This window comes from Podarcis pityusensis (genome assembly GCF_964106645.2).
Source record: "Podarcis pityusensis genome assembly, chromosome: 2".
In the NCBI taxonomy this organism is placed as follows: Eukaryota; Metazoa; Chordata; class Lepidosauria; order Squamata; family Lacertidae; genus Podarcis; species Podarcis pityusensis.
The window spans coordinates 49,141,833-49,156,880 of NC_138029.1; the positions used below are offsets into that span (position 1 = coordinate 49,141,833).

Consider the following 15,048-nt stretch of genomic DNA (forward strand, 5'->3'; position numbering starts at 1 on the left):
AAACAAGAACAACTCAACACAGATTAAAAGATTAAGGAACAGAAGAGGTGCTTTATGTCAAAGGCATTTTTATTGGTTTCATATTTAGTCACTAGGGATAAAATCTTGACCATGTTTAAGCCAAAAAGAGATTTTTCTAGTGGAATTTTGCAGTAATTTTAGCATCTGTCTATCAAATGGCAATATTCTCCAGAAGAAACCTACAAACTGCCAGACCATTCTTAACTTTTAGGCATGAGAAACCAGCCATGCTTGATCCTTGTAAGGATGACATAATTCCCTGAGAACTGAATTGGTACCACTTCAGATATTACTGGTGGTAAAATTGTTCAGCTGTAATATTTTTAAATAAGGTTAAAACAGTATTTGACCCTATCTTTATTCAGCTGTGGGATCATGCTCAGCTGTAATGGGGGGAAGCCTTCCTAGATTATGTGCAAAATTAACCTACATACTGCTTTTAGACAAGGTAGGTTTCATATTTCACTGAATTATACCTTACTTTCTCTGATACTTCTCTTTTCCAAGCTAAATTATCCAACCTTTAGTGTACTTCATCTAAATTCAAAGACACTTTTACAATCACTCTCTTTTGGAAAAAAAAAAAATCAAATATACAACTATACGAAGAATATACAAATGAATTCCAAACTCTTTTGAGAGTCAGTACAGGAAATAGCTCTAAGCTGCACACAAGTCACAAGGCAGTAATAAAATTCTGTTTCCCTAGTATGATCAAAATAGATTTTCTTGAAATACAAAGCAATAATCTCTGAACCTAAATATCCATTCATTTCTGAGCAGCACACTTGAAATAATGAAGATGAACATGCAAGCAGGTAAACAAACCCCAGTGAGCTTTGTTATAGACTTAAGTGGAAGATGACTGAAAATCTTCCCCACAGACTGACTTTTTGTGCCAAGAGCTTTAGATTTGAGCTATTCTGAGCAGAGACAGAAGTAACTCAATGAAAGCCACTATCAACGCTGAAATCCCATCCTAAGCCCCTGTTCAAAATTATTTCCAGCGAGTCTGTTGAGATGCAGTATCCCCATCCCACATCAAATGCTTGAAAACACCGTTTTGCTTATTTCACGTTGAGAGGAAAGATGCTGTTTCGTTTGTGTCATTTTAATAATAATAATAATAATAATAATTTATTTATACCCCGCCCATCTGGCTGGGCTTCCAAAAAATATATTAAAATACTGTACTACATCAAACATTAAAAGCCTGCCTAAACAGGGCCGCCTTCAGATGTCTTCTAAAAGTCTGGTAGTTGTTGTTCTCTTTGACATCTGGTGGGAGGGCATTCCACAGGGAGGGCGCCACTACCGAGAAGGCCCTCTGCCTGGTTCCCTGTAACTTGGCTTCTCGCAGTGAGGGAACCACCAGAAGGCCCTCGGTGCTGGACCTCAGTGTCCAGGTAGAACGATGAGGGTGGAGACGCTCCTTCAGATATACTGGACCGAGGCCGTTTAGGGCTTTAAAGGTCAGCACCAACACTTTGAATTGTGCTCGGAAACATATTGGGAGCCAATGTAGGTCTTTCAAGACCGGTGTTATATGGTCTCGGCGGCTGCCTCCAGTCACCAGTCTAGCTGCCACATTCTGGATTAGTTGTAGTTTCCGGGTCACCTTCAAAGGTAGCCCCACGTAGAGCGCATTGCAGTAGTCCAAGCGGGAGATAACCAGAGCATGCACCACTCTGGCGAGGCAGTCCGCAGGCAGATAGGGTCTCAGCCTACGTACCAAATGGAGATGGTAAACAGCTGCCCTGGACACAGATTTGACCTGTGCCTCCATGGACAGCTGTGAGTCCAAAATGACTCCCAGGCTGCACACCTGGTCCTTCAGGGGCACAGTTACCCCATTCAGGACCAGGGAATCCTCCACACCTGCCCGCCTCCTGTCCCCCAAAAACAGTACTTCTGTCTTGTCAGGATTCAACCTCAATCTGTTAGCCGCCATCCATCCTCCAACCGCCTCCAGACACTCATACAGGACCTTCACCGCCTTCACTGGTTCTGATTTAAAAGAGCGGTAGGGCTGGGTATCATCTGTTGGTTTCTATTTCCCTCACTGAGCAGCAACTGCAGTCACAAGACATTGTTTTGCATTCCACAGTCCAAGTTACTGTTGGATTCCCACGGGAATGGGAGACTGGATGTGATGTACACTGGTTTCCTGTTTTTCACTGTTCTCTCGGTTTCTTTGTTAGAGAGACAGTTGCTTCTCTGCTCTCACAGAGGCAAGATGCATGTTTGTATTCTCTCAGCATAGAGTGGAAATAAAGTTAAGAATGTGGCACATACTGCTTATCCTTCTGCTGTGTGGACTACTCTGCTTGGGCTCAAGATAAGACGAGCCTGTATCAGCTTCAGATGGGCCGAAGCTGGTCAAAATCTCACATCATCTGCATATTGATGGACACCCAGCCCAAACCCCCTGATGATCTCTCCCAGCGGCTGCGTGTAGGTGTTGAAAAGCTTGGGGGAGAGGACAGAACCCTGAGGCACGCCACAAGTGAGAGCCCAGGGGTCTGAACATTCATCCCCCACCACCACTTTCTGAACACGGCCCAGGAGGAAGGAGCGGAACCACTGCATGACAGTGCCCCCAGCTCCCAGCCCCTCAAGACAGTCCAGAAGGGTGTTATGGTCGATGGTATCAAACGCCGCTGAGAGATCCAGCAGAACTAGGAAACAGCTCTCACCTTTGTCCCTAGCCCGCCGGAGATCATCAACCAGTGCGACCAAGGCACTTTCTGTCCCATGATGAGGCCTGAATCCTGACTGGAAGGGATCCAAATGGTCCGCTTCTTCCAGGCGTGCCTGGAGTTGTTCAGCAACCACTCGCTCAATCACCTTGCCCAAGAATGGAAGATTTGAGACTGGGCGATAGTTGGCCATCGTGGCCGCATCTAAAGATGTTTTTTAAAGAAGCGGTTTAATAACCGCCTCTTTCAGCGGGTCTGGGAAGGCTCCCTCACAGAGGGAAGCATTCATCACCCCACGAAGCCCATCGCCCAGCCCTTCCCGGCTAGCTTTTATAAGCCAGGATGGGCAAGGATCAAGGAGACAGGTGGTTGGTTTCACTCGTCCAAGCACCCTGTCCACATCCTTGGAGGTAACAGATTGAAATTGATCCCATGCAATTTGACTAGACAGGACTCTAGCACTCTCCCGCCCCGGCCCTGCTCCCACGGTGGTGCCTACCTCTTCCCGAATCTGAGCGACTTTATCTGCAGAAAACTTTGCAAAATCATTGCAGGAGATCATGTGGCCCGTACTGGGCCCCGATGTAACAGGTGGTTCCGCTAAATTGCGAACCACCTGAAAAAGTCTCCTGCTGCTGTTTTCTGCAGATACAGAAATATATATAGAAAGCAAAACTATAAAGTAAAAATAAATGGATAAAAAAATAGATATAACACAAAAAGAACTACTGACTCAAAGCATCAGTTACTAACGTCTCCTCTTGGAGCTCCAGCAAGTTTCTGGCAGAAAGATGGTTAAAAGCTACAATTAGTTTTCGTTCAAGTGTAAGGTTTTTTTCCCAGCCAACCATTTACAAAAGCATCCCAAAAGGGCCCCAAACAACATTTTAAGAGTTTGGGAAATTTTAGATTTACTTACCAAGCCGCTCAAACCTGATACTTATTAAATCCCATGATATGTAATATACTCCAGCTTACAAGGAGCCTTTCACTAAGTGTCTGATGCTCAGAGAGTAGCAAGACCAGTTCACATTTTCATGGTTTATAAGAGTGTAGATATTTTCTTACCACTGTACAGTGAATATAAGCAGTTATGATTTGGTGGCTTGTATTCTTAGATCCTTGGGCAAATACTTTATATATTTGCTTACCTGTATAATTAGGGAGGCAGAGGCAGGCATAATTGTTTACTCCATCCATACAAGTTGAGTTGTTCTCGCAATCATTATCTTCACAGTCATCTGGATTACTTTCACATTTTTCACCCTCAAATCCAATAGGGCAGGAGCAACTTTTAATAGAAGAGTAAACAAGACAGGAAGACTAATTTGCATTTCAGACTGAAATAAGTTGGTAGCAGAAACAGCACAAACTAGTTTTGCACGTGTTGACCACTAAAGGTCATCAGTATTGAACAAAGAGGGTTGGCACCCATGAAAGGTCCCCAATATCAACTATTGACAGAATCCAGCAATATCCAGCACTAAAGGTTCCTAATAACCACATCAGAAAACTGACTATAAGCCAGGCTTCAAAATTATTTGCTGGTCGTATGTCAGAAAGCCAATAACAGAGACTCTCTGGACCAGACAGAAATGGGTAAAGCAGATATAAAAGGCCAGAGATTCAGGAGGGAGGGGCAGAATTGCAGTGGGTGATGAGGTAAGTGAACAGGGAAAAAGGTGTCTGTTTCGCAAGCGGAAATGTAGCAGGGAAGAGAAGGCAGGCAGTCTGTTTTATGCTGCAGAGAGAGTCAGTGTTTGGGCTCTCTTTGAATCGGAGGCTGCAGCAATGGAAGAAACAGGACCCCTTTGGAATAGGCTCAGCTTGTATATATGTGTAAATAAACCATAAATCATAAACCAAAGTCTCTGCTGTCCCTTATTGTACAAAAGAAAACAAAGACTCTGGTAAGCGTGCCTGGTACCCCTGGAATGTTGCACAGCTCAGAGATTGTGGTGGTGTGTAACAATACTAGAGAGCTGTTTTAGTAATCTGCTTGGTTGGGGAGCCTATTTAGGCTGAAAAGTGAGATAAATGTGAGGTAAAAATACTTTAAAAAACAATAAAAATTGTATGATTAGTAGCCAACATTAATTGCATCTTTTTACATGTGACTGTGAATGCATGTTTGTGTAATAACTGAGAACAGGAGTAATTCTGAATTATGTTTTATTTATTTTCTAACTCAAGTCTATAGCAGCTCACCAGCAACAGGCAACACAACAAAAAAAGACTTAGCAATGTTTTGAAGATGTGATTTTGGAACATTTTAAGAAGTTCACTTTTTTATTTTTAAAAATATCCACATACCACAGTTTCACTATAAGAAGCATGAAATTTGTTTGTAGTTATACATACCACAATTAAAAAAAACAGCCCATCACTTGAGTATATTCTAGGACAGGAGTGGGTAACATATGGCCTTTCAAACGTTCCTCCCATCACTCCCAACCAGAATGGTCAATGGCCGGTAACGATGGGAGCTTTAATTCAGCAAGATCTGCAGGGCCAAATTTAGTCATCCCTGATCTTGAAAGCTACAGTATGTGTTGTGTACACTGGAGTCTGTGTGCTTCCTATGCAAAAAGCCTGAGGTGGGAAAACCGTAAATAAAATATGTAGCTGGATAAAGGAACAAACAAAGAATAAAAAGCAGAGGCAGGCAATTTTGTAGAAGCCAACATTGCGGAGTCAAAGGTATCTGCTTATTTCATATTCATGAACAACAAAAAAGGGGCAAGTGGTCTCTCCTGAGCAAAAGGAACAACTTTTCTTTTAAAAGTATAAGGACAAAGTAGTACACAGCTATATAGCATGACAACACAAAACTTGGATACTTGCAGACCATATGCACCCAAAATAATAAAAGAACCATAAAAGCCATTTGAACTGATTGTGCAGAAGAGCTCCTGACACTTCTCATCCCACACTCACCACTCATAGGTTATAATAGCTAGAAGGGACAGGGATATATCTTTAGAAGGGATGACTGAAAACAAACTGCTTGAATCAATTCTACTTAAAGCACACTAAATCAGTATGAAATATTTTCTTTGCCTGTCTTTTACCTCATTAGTACCAATAAAAAACGTCCTCTTTCTGACCCTTTGGTGATACTCAGGATCACATGAGGCAGATAAGAGAAGACAGGAAGAGCTGGCACAGCATCTTTTGTAGCCAAGAAAGGGGATGGGGGGAGCAGGATAAAAGAACTCTAATTAAATAAAGTGATCCATTCATCATGTCTCCCGTTTCCATTACAAAACCCCATTTTTCAGGGCTTTATAACTCAGCCATAAAAATGTGCTCTAGGCTGCAACTTGGCACACAAGGTCTCAGTTTGGGAGCACAAATTCATTCTTTCATTTGAAAAGAAAAGAAAAATGAGGAGCCTGTACTAGCTTCTTTTATTGTCTATTTCTGTATGCCACATTCTGACTAGAACAGGTGATGTTTACAATAAACAGTATACTACTAATAAGGACTGGCAATAAGACAACACTGTTCAAATAATATGCATTTCCATCACTAACATACAACATTCAAGCTATAGCTATAAACTCAGGAACCGTATCTTTGTTTAAAAAAGACAGAAAAGGAAGAGGGAACTTTTGAAACCAGAAGTATTATTTATTGGCATATGTAATGAGGGCCTATTTATTTATTTCATCCAGATTGATTAACTGCTAAATAAATACACTGGTACCTTGGGCTACAAACGCTTCAGGTTACAAACTCCGCTAACCTGGAAGTAGTACCTTGGGTTGAGAACTTTGCCCCAGGATGAGAACGGAAATCGTGTGCCGGCAGCAGCAGCGGGAGGCCCCATTAGCTACAGTGTGCCTCAGGTTAAGAACGGTTTCGGGTTAAGAACGGACCTTCTGAAGGAATTAAGTTTGTAACCCGAGGTACCACTGTAAATAAGCACTAAGCAGTTTAAATATAATACAAGCAGGTCCTGCTTTCTGAACACAGTATGTTCCATGGAAACTGTTCACATAACGAGTCCATGGTTACCATTATTTCCTATTGATATATTTCTAAACTAGGATTTTTTGAATCTCTCTCCCTGTTTTTGAATGGCTGCAGCCAATCAGCAAAAGAAAGACAAAGTAAAAAACTGATTTGTCTCAACACTCCTACTCTTTGATTCATTCAGTCTAGTTCCCCTCCTCCTTCCATTGTTTCTGCCCAGAAATGGCTGCTGATGGCCAGCAAAACAAGGAAGTAAGGAAGCCATTTGACTGGATAAGTGAATCTGCAGAGCATATAGCAAGGTTTGGGCATAATTCTTAATGTGAGGATAAGTGAATTTTTGGATAGGACCTATTATTCCTTAAAGATAGCCATTAATCTATACAATTTTTTGTTCCAGATGTAGTATTGTAATGTGCTTTTGGAAATGGCAATTGATGCAAAATGTAGTGGCCACGGGGGTGATGGGGCAGTGGATTGAATGCATTTACCGGTAATCCCCATTTTAAAAGTTAATCTGTTTGGCTTGGTGCTAAAAGTCCTGCTCCCATATATACCTGCCCATGCCTTGAGATGTACAGATGAGGCTTTCCTGGTGGTCCCAATACAGCCTAAAATACACAGCACCAGGCTTTAGGAAAGGACCTTTTCAGTTGTGGCTCCATGCCTGTGGAATTCCTTTGCCACTTAAATGTGTCTAGCTCCTTCATGATGTCTGTGTCAATAATCAAATAAATAAATAAATGATGTAGCTGGGAGAGCTACTGCAAAAATTATGTCTGTTCTGACTGGCATCTCAAGCAAGAGGATTACACTGCATTAAACACAAACCACTCATTTCTTTCTGTGTGACACACTAAGACTTCAGGGAGGGCAAACATGATTAGCCTTAAACTAACTGAAAAGATTCAGGGACACTTTTCATTTCATATGCAAGCATAAGCTACGGAGAAATAACTGCCAGAGAAAACATAAAGATTAATCAAATCTGAATGTGTTGTCAGAGAGGTTGGAAACTTTATTAGAGTAGAGGTTAGGAATTAAAACAGGCATGGCCAAACTTGGCCCTTCAGCTGTTTTGGGACTACAATTCTCACCAGCCCTGACCACTGGTCCTGTTAGCTAGGGATGATGGAAGTTGTAGTCCCAAAACAGCTGGAGGGCCAAGTTTGGCCTTGCCTGAATTAAGAGATTGGAGGCCTGTACATATGCCATACAGTAGTACCTCAGGTTAAGAACTTAATTCATTCTGGAGGTCCGTTCTTAACCTGAAACTGTTCTTAACCTGAGGTACCACTTTAGCTAATGGGGCCTCCCGCCGCTGTGCGAATTCTGTTCTCATCCTGAAGTAAAGTTCTTAACCTGGTACTATTTCTGGGTTAGCAGAGTCTGTAACCTGAAGCGTCTGTAACCTGAAGCGCTTTTAACCCGAGGTACTGCTGTATTAACAACTCAGATTAAGGAAGAGATATTCTCTCCCCAATTCCTGGATGTGATTATATGTTCTACAAAGTTATAGCAGCTGGATCATGCAGTGCTATATTTTATTGATTGGGCTACCAATCCGTAGAGTCCGAGCTTACACAACATCACCGTGTTGGTGGGGTCTGAATTTTTTGAAAGATGCAGGTGTTTTTTTTGTTGTTGTTATGGAAATTTATAACATAAATTATAGTGGCAAAATGGAGTTGTGTGTACAAGGCTTTAGAGTGGGAGGTTTCAGGAAGCTGCTGACTACATAAGCCACAATAAGGACCAATTACTATGGCTGCATATTCCTTCCCAGAAAGGGTATTTCTGTTACCATAGTGTAATTGGCTGAAGATTCTTTACACATTTTCCCTACTGAATGGGAACCACACAATCTCTTTGTTTAAGTTGTAGTAGCCATGCACTTTTCAAACATATTCATTGGGTCAAACTCTAAACCCTTTGAGGTGCAGAGGAATGTTGTATTTTCACTAAGAAACATGCACTTTTCAAACATATTCATTGGGTCAAACTCTAAACCCTTTGAGGTGCAGAGGAATGTTGTATTTTCACTAAGAAACATGCATCTCAGTCTAGCACAGAACAGCACAGAACTTAATGATAAACTTTTAAAATATTTTTATCTTAGTAGAATTTTTATTTTAACATATATATATATATATATACATATATATATATATATATATTTATCTTAACAGAACTTGAGATGGCTGGCTATATTAAATGTACTATATTAGCATGCTCTATCAAGTGATTTAGTATTTGAATGAGATGAATGCTGGCCAGATGTACTGCAGTTTACAAATCAGCTGTTGTGTTCAAAACAGCAAATGTTTTAGAGCCCCTTGGCTAAAGAACTACACACACCTGCATATCAACTGGACAGACTCAATAGCCCATAAACACCGAACTCATCCATCAACTGCGGAACATTAACACTGCAAAATCTATTAGTTAAGTTAAAAAAAACCTTAAGTGAACTTTGTATTATTGGAATAATGCAAAGCACATTGGTGCACTTCAGCTGAAGAAAGAACATATACACTCAGCACAGCAGCTATATAGACTTCATCACAGTAGGCAAGTTCCAACTAAAATTAAGTATTTGTGAGTAACATATATCTCAATGGATTAGTTAAACACATGCTTAAACCTTTCCCATTCATATCAACAGTACATAAAAATGCTTTTCTGCAGTTTGATTTTATCTGATACTCTTAAGGCTTCAGCAATGATGAAGGGCTGGTATGAAGGTAGGTTTGTATTCATTCTTAGTAAAAACAGCATGGTACTAATATAGCACCTTCCTGATATTTGTGGCACTTATTTCTCACTGGGCAACTTTTGACACAGAAGTGTATAAGCGGATATTAGCTGGAAATCAGTATTTATTCTGATCTATTTATTAATGTTAATTAATTTTAGATATTATTGTCACCTGTATCTCAGAATGCAATGCTGGGATAAACCCCTACAGCCCTGAACACAAAAACACGTTCTAAAAATGTAACTGTTAAAATATGTACCAGTGGGATCAGAACAATATCAGAAATATCAACCGTTGCTCCTGGAGGAAGCAAATAAAAACAGTGAAATGAGTACATATAGCTTTGTTTGCTGTTCCTTAAACCAGGAATTTACATGAAGAAAAATACAACTTTAGAGTAAACTGTTTACTGTTAAAAACCTAAATTTGATTTTGATTCAGTGTTTCATTTTATCCCATGCCCTTTGCTGACACTGTTGTGGCAGCATGTTATGACAGTAGATAGGAGTAGTGGGATCACCTGCTGTTTAGGCCCCTTATGTTACCTACAAACAGCAGGATGAGGAAGGGTGTGAGGATGGAGTTTCAGTCCTAACAGGGTGAATTTCCTGGCTTATGTCACCACCTTCCCATTACTCAAAAGATAATTTTCTTGTCTGTGACTACAGGAACTTGGGAGTTAAATCACTTGGCATTTCATATGGAGAAATACTTTGGCTTAAAATCCCCTCTACAAGAGCAAAGATTTGACAAGTTTGGCAGCTGAGCTTATATATTTATATGTTTCTCTGGGAGGTGAGAGGGGGAGTGAATAGAATATATAATTTCTTTCACAGGCCACACAACAGAAAGTTCCAAGGGGGCCTTCTCTTTTGCACAGGAGATAATAGTCTCTCATCTTGACACACAAGGGTTGTAGGAATGCAGTTCTGCTTCTGCCAGCAGAATCCACACAGTGAATTGAAATAAAACAGAAAAAAAAATCAGTGCCAGTAAGTTCAGAATTTAGTGATGTCAAATTCATAGAATCATAGAGTTGGAAGGGACCACAAGGGCCATCGAGTCCAACCCCCTGCCAAGCAGGAAACACCATCAGAGCACTCCTGACATATGGTTGTCAAGCCTCTGCTTAAAGACCTCCAAAGAAGGAGACTCCACCACACTCCTTGGCAGCAAATTCCACTGTCGAACAGCTCTTACTGTCAGGAAGTTCTTCCTAATGTTTAGGTGGAATTTTCTTTCTTGTAGTTTGGATCCATTGCTCCGTGTCCGCTTCTCTGGAGCAGCAGAAAACAACCTTTCTCCCTCCTCTATGTGACATCCTTTTATATATTTGAACATGGCTATCATATCACCCCTTAAACTCCTCTTCTCCAGGCTAAACATGCCCAGCTCCCTTAGCCCTTCCTCATAAGGCATTGTTTCCAGGCCTTTGACCATTTTGGTTGCCCTCCTCAGGACACGTTCCAGTTTGTCAGTGTCCTTCTTGAACTGTGGTGCCCAGAACTGGACACAGTACTCCAGGTGAGGTCTGACCAGAGCAGAAAACAGTGGCACTATTACTTCCCTTGATCTAGATGCTATACTCCTATTGATGCAGCCCAGAATTGCATTGGCTTTTTTAGCTGCCGCGTCACACTGTTGGCTCATGTCAAGCTTGTGGTCAACCAAGACTCCTAGATCCTTTTCACATGTACTGCTCTCAAGCCAGGTGTCCCCCATCTTGTATTTGTGCCTCTCATTTTTTTTGCCCAAGTGCAATACTTTACATTTCTCCCTGTTAAAATTCATCTTGTTTGTTTTGGCCCAGTTCTCTAATCTGTCAAGGTCGTTTTGAAGTGTGATCCTGTCCTCTGGGGTGTTAGCCACCCCCCCCCCCCCAGTTTGGTGTCATCTGCAAATTTGATCAGGATGCCCTTGAGTCCATCATCCAAGTCGTTGATAAAGATGTTGAATAAGACCGGGCCCAAGACAGAACCCTGTGGCACCCCACTAGTCACTCTTCTCCAGGATGAAGAGGAACCATTGATGAGCACCCTTTGGGTTCGGTCAGTCAGCCAGTTACAAATCCACTGAGTGGTAGCATAGTCAAGACCGCATTTTACCAGCTTCTTTACAATAATATCATGGGGCACCTTGTCAAATGCCTTGCTGAAATCAAGGTAGGCTACATCCACTGCGTTCCCTTCATCTACCAGGCTTGTAATTCTGTCAAAAAACGAGATCAGGTTAGTCTGACATGACTTATTTTTCAGAAATCCATGCTGACTATTGGTGATCACAGCATTCCTTTCTAGGTGCTCACAGACTGTTTGCTTAATGATCTGCTCCAGAATCTTCCCTGGTATTGATGTCAGACTGACTGAGCGGTAATTATTTGGGTCCTCTCTTTTCCCCTTTTTGAAAACAGGGACAACATTTGCCCTCCTCCAGTCTGCCGGGACTTCGCCTGTTCTCCAGGAATTCTCAAAGATGACTGCCAGTGGTTCTGAGATCACATCTGCCAGTTCTTTTAATACTCTTGGATGCAGTTCATCTGGCCCTGGAGACTTGAATACATCTAAACTAGCCAAGTATTCTTGTACTATCTCATTAGTTATTCTGGGCTGTGTTTCCTCTGCTGAATCATTTGCTCCAAATTCTTCAGGTCGGGCATTGTTTTCTTTATCGGAGAAGACTGAGGCAAAGAAGGCATTGAGGAGTTCAGCCCTTTCTGTGTCCCCTGTTTGCATTTCACCATCTTCTCCTCTGAGTGACCCCACTGTTTCTTTGTTCTTCCTTTTGCTACGAACATACCCATAAAAGTCTTTTTTGTTGCTTTTAACCTCTCTAGCAAGCCTGAGTTCATTCTGTGCTTTAGCTTTTCTGACTTTGTGTCTACACGTGCTGGCTATTTGTTTGAATTCCTCTTTGGTGGTTTCCCCCCTTTTCCATTTTTTGTACACATCCTTTTTTAATCTTAACTCAGTTAAAAGTTCTTTAGATAGCCACCCTGGCTTCTTTAGGCACCTTCCATGTTTCCGTCTCATTGGTATTGCCTGAAGTTGTGCTTTTACTATCTCCCTCTTAACAAACTCCCAGCCATCATGAACTCCCTTTCCTTTTAATATTACTGTCCATGGGATCTCACCCAGCACTTCCCTAAGTTTTATGAAGTCGGCTTTCTTAAAGTCAAGAAATTGAGTCCTAGTATGCTTGGCTGCTCCTTTCCGCTGTATAGTAAACTTCAGAAGAGCATGATCACTCGCGCCTAATGATCCTTCCACTTCTACCCCACTAACCAGGTCATCAACATTGGTTAGGACCAGATCTAAAATGGCTGTTCCTTTTGTTGCTTCTCCCACTTTCTGGACAATGAAGTTGTCTGCAAGGCCAGTGAGGAATCTGTTTGACCTTATGCTCTTGGCTGAGTTTGACATCCAACAAATATCTGGGTAATTGAAGTCCCCTATTACTACTATCTCCCTTCCTTTTGCATGCTTGGCCATCTGTTCCAGCAAGGCATCATCTATGTCCTCCGTTTGGCTTGGGGATCTATAGTAAACTCCCACAATGAGGTCACTGTTATTCTTCTCTCCCTTAATTTTGACCCAAATGCTCTCACTTTGGCTTTGAGGTTCTAAATCTTGGATCTCTTCACAGGTATACACATCCCTGACATATAACGCCACTCCTCCTCCTTTCTTGTCTGGTCTGTTTCTCTGAAATAGATTGTATCCCCCCATTATTACATTCCAATCGTGGGACTTATCCCACCAGGTTTCAGTGATGCCTAATATGTCATATTTAGTTTGCTGTACCAAGAGCTCAAGCTCATCTTGTTTATTTCCCATGCTTTGCGCATTAGTGTACAGACATTGAAGTCCATTAATCATTCCCCCGTGTCTCTTATTTAAGGATTTTTTCCTCCCACCACTAGGTCTGCGTGCTGTTTGCTCCATTTGGTCTATGACATTTGGATGATCATCTTCATCAATTGATAGACTCCTACCTTCAGGAGCACTGTCTCCCTCCCCCACATTAGTCAGTTTAAAGCCCTCCTGATGAGGTTTCTGAGATTTTTGGCAAAAACATTCCTCCCAACCGTTGTGAGGTGCAGCCCATCGCTTGCCAGAAGTCCATCTTCAAGAAACTGCAGTCCGTGATCTAAGAATCCAAACCGTTCCTGTTTACACCATTTGCGAAGCCAGCTGTTCACTTCCACTATTTTTCCCTCTCTCCCTGGGCCACGTCGTTCAACTGGGAGGACAGATGAGATGACAATTTGTGCATTTAATTGCTTCAATTTCCTGCCCAGAGCCTCATAGTCTCTTTTGATCTTCTGGAGGCTATTGCTTGCAGTGTCATTGGTTCCCACATGAACCAAGAGGAAGGGGTATTTGTCAGTGGGTTTTATGATTCCTTGCAGTCGTTCAGTTACATCTTGGATCTTAGCCCCGGGGAGACAGCACACTTCCCGAGACATCTTGTCAGGCCCACAGATCACTGCTTCTGTTCCCCTCAGTAGGGAATCCCCTATCACCACTACACGCCTCCTCTTAGGTTTGGTCGGGGTTCTTCCGTGAGCTGTCCGTTCCAAGGTCGCCTGCACATTCCCTGAGGACTGACTTTGCTGCTCGTCTTCATATACCTGATCGACTGTAATGAGGGAGAGATCCTCAAATGGAGTCTGCTCTTCGTCTTCCATGCTAGGGGAGAGGACCTCAAAGCGATTGTGTATTTCTAAACAATCAGAGCGAACCCCTCTAGGTGGCTTACAGCACATATAAAAAATGGTAAAACATCGGACATTAAACATTTCCCGATATAGGGCTTCCTTCAGATGTCTTCTAAATGTCAGATAGTTGTTTATTCCTTTGACATCTGATGGGAGGGCGTTCCACAGGCTGGGCGCCACTACCGAGAAGGCCCTCTCCCTGGTTCCCTGTAATTTCACTTCTCGCAGTGAGGGAACCGCCAGAAGGCCCTCGGAGCTCCCACCCACCTGTCCCCCAATTTCCAAACCCTTTCTCTTTAAATAGTTCTTGGGGGGAAACTCTGTGATGAGGTTGTGGTGCCTAATGTCTCCCTTTTCTTTAAATCACATATTCTGAGTCCCCATAACTTTTATCAAAAACTTTGACAAATGAGTTTCACCAGCATCTCCAGTTCAAACACTTTCCATAACAAGAACCTAACATAGTCTGTCATAACAAGGTAGCCCATTTTAAAGGAAAATATGTCACAGTAAAATCAAACTGAGGTGATGATCCAGCTGAAAGTTAAGTATTGTGATTCCAACTGTTTTGAATGGGAGAGTTAAGTATGTGCTTAACACACCCATTCAAAACAATGGAACAAAATGCTTAGGTTTACTTGGTTCATGACTGTGACGTTTGCCTCCTAGATGGGTCATAAGGAAAGGGTTAAAATGAGTGTGATGTGATTGGCCAGTGAGAATGCAAGGGGGGAGTAAAAGTTAGAGTGGGAGGTTTTGAAAGTTAGTTGAGGTTTGGGAGTTGGAGAAGGAAGAGGGAGGAATAGGCAGTGGGTTGGTCGGGTTGCATTGTGAGAGCGTGAGAGGCATTGTTAGGTTGAGTCAGATAGATAGTT

The 15,048-nt window shown here is 42.1% G+C and overlaps 1 protein-coding gene across 2 annotated transcripts in view; it reads right to left on the minus strand.

Annotated features, from left to right (window-relative positions):
* Positions 1-15,048, minus strand: part of SLIT3 (slit guidance ligand 3) — a 415,965-nt gene that overhangs the window by 46,928 nt on the left and 353,989 nt on the right. For both annotated transcript variants that reach the window (XM_080995211.1, XM_080995210.1), the window contains exon 28: positions 3,872-4,011. In XM_080995211.1, the coding sequence (XP_080851337.1) occupies positions 3,872-4,011 (140 nt within the window). The remainder of the gene's footprint in view (positions 1-3,871; positions 4,012-15,048) is intronic.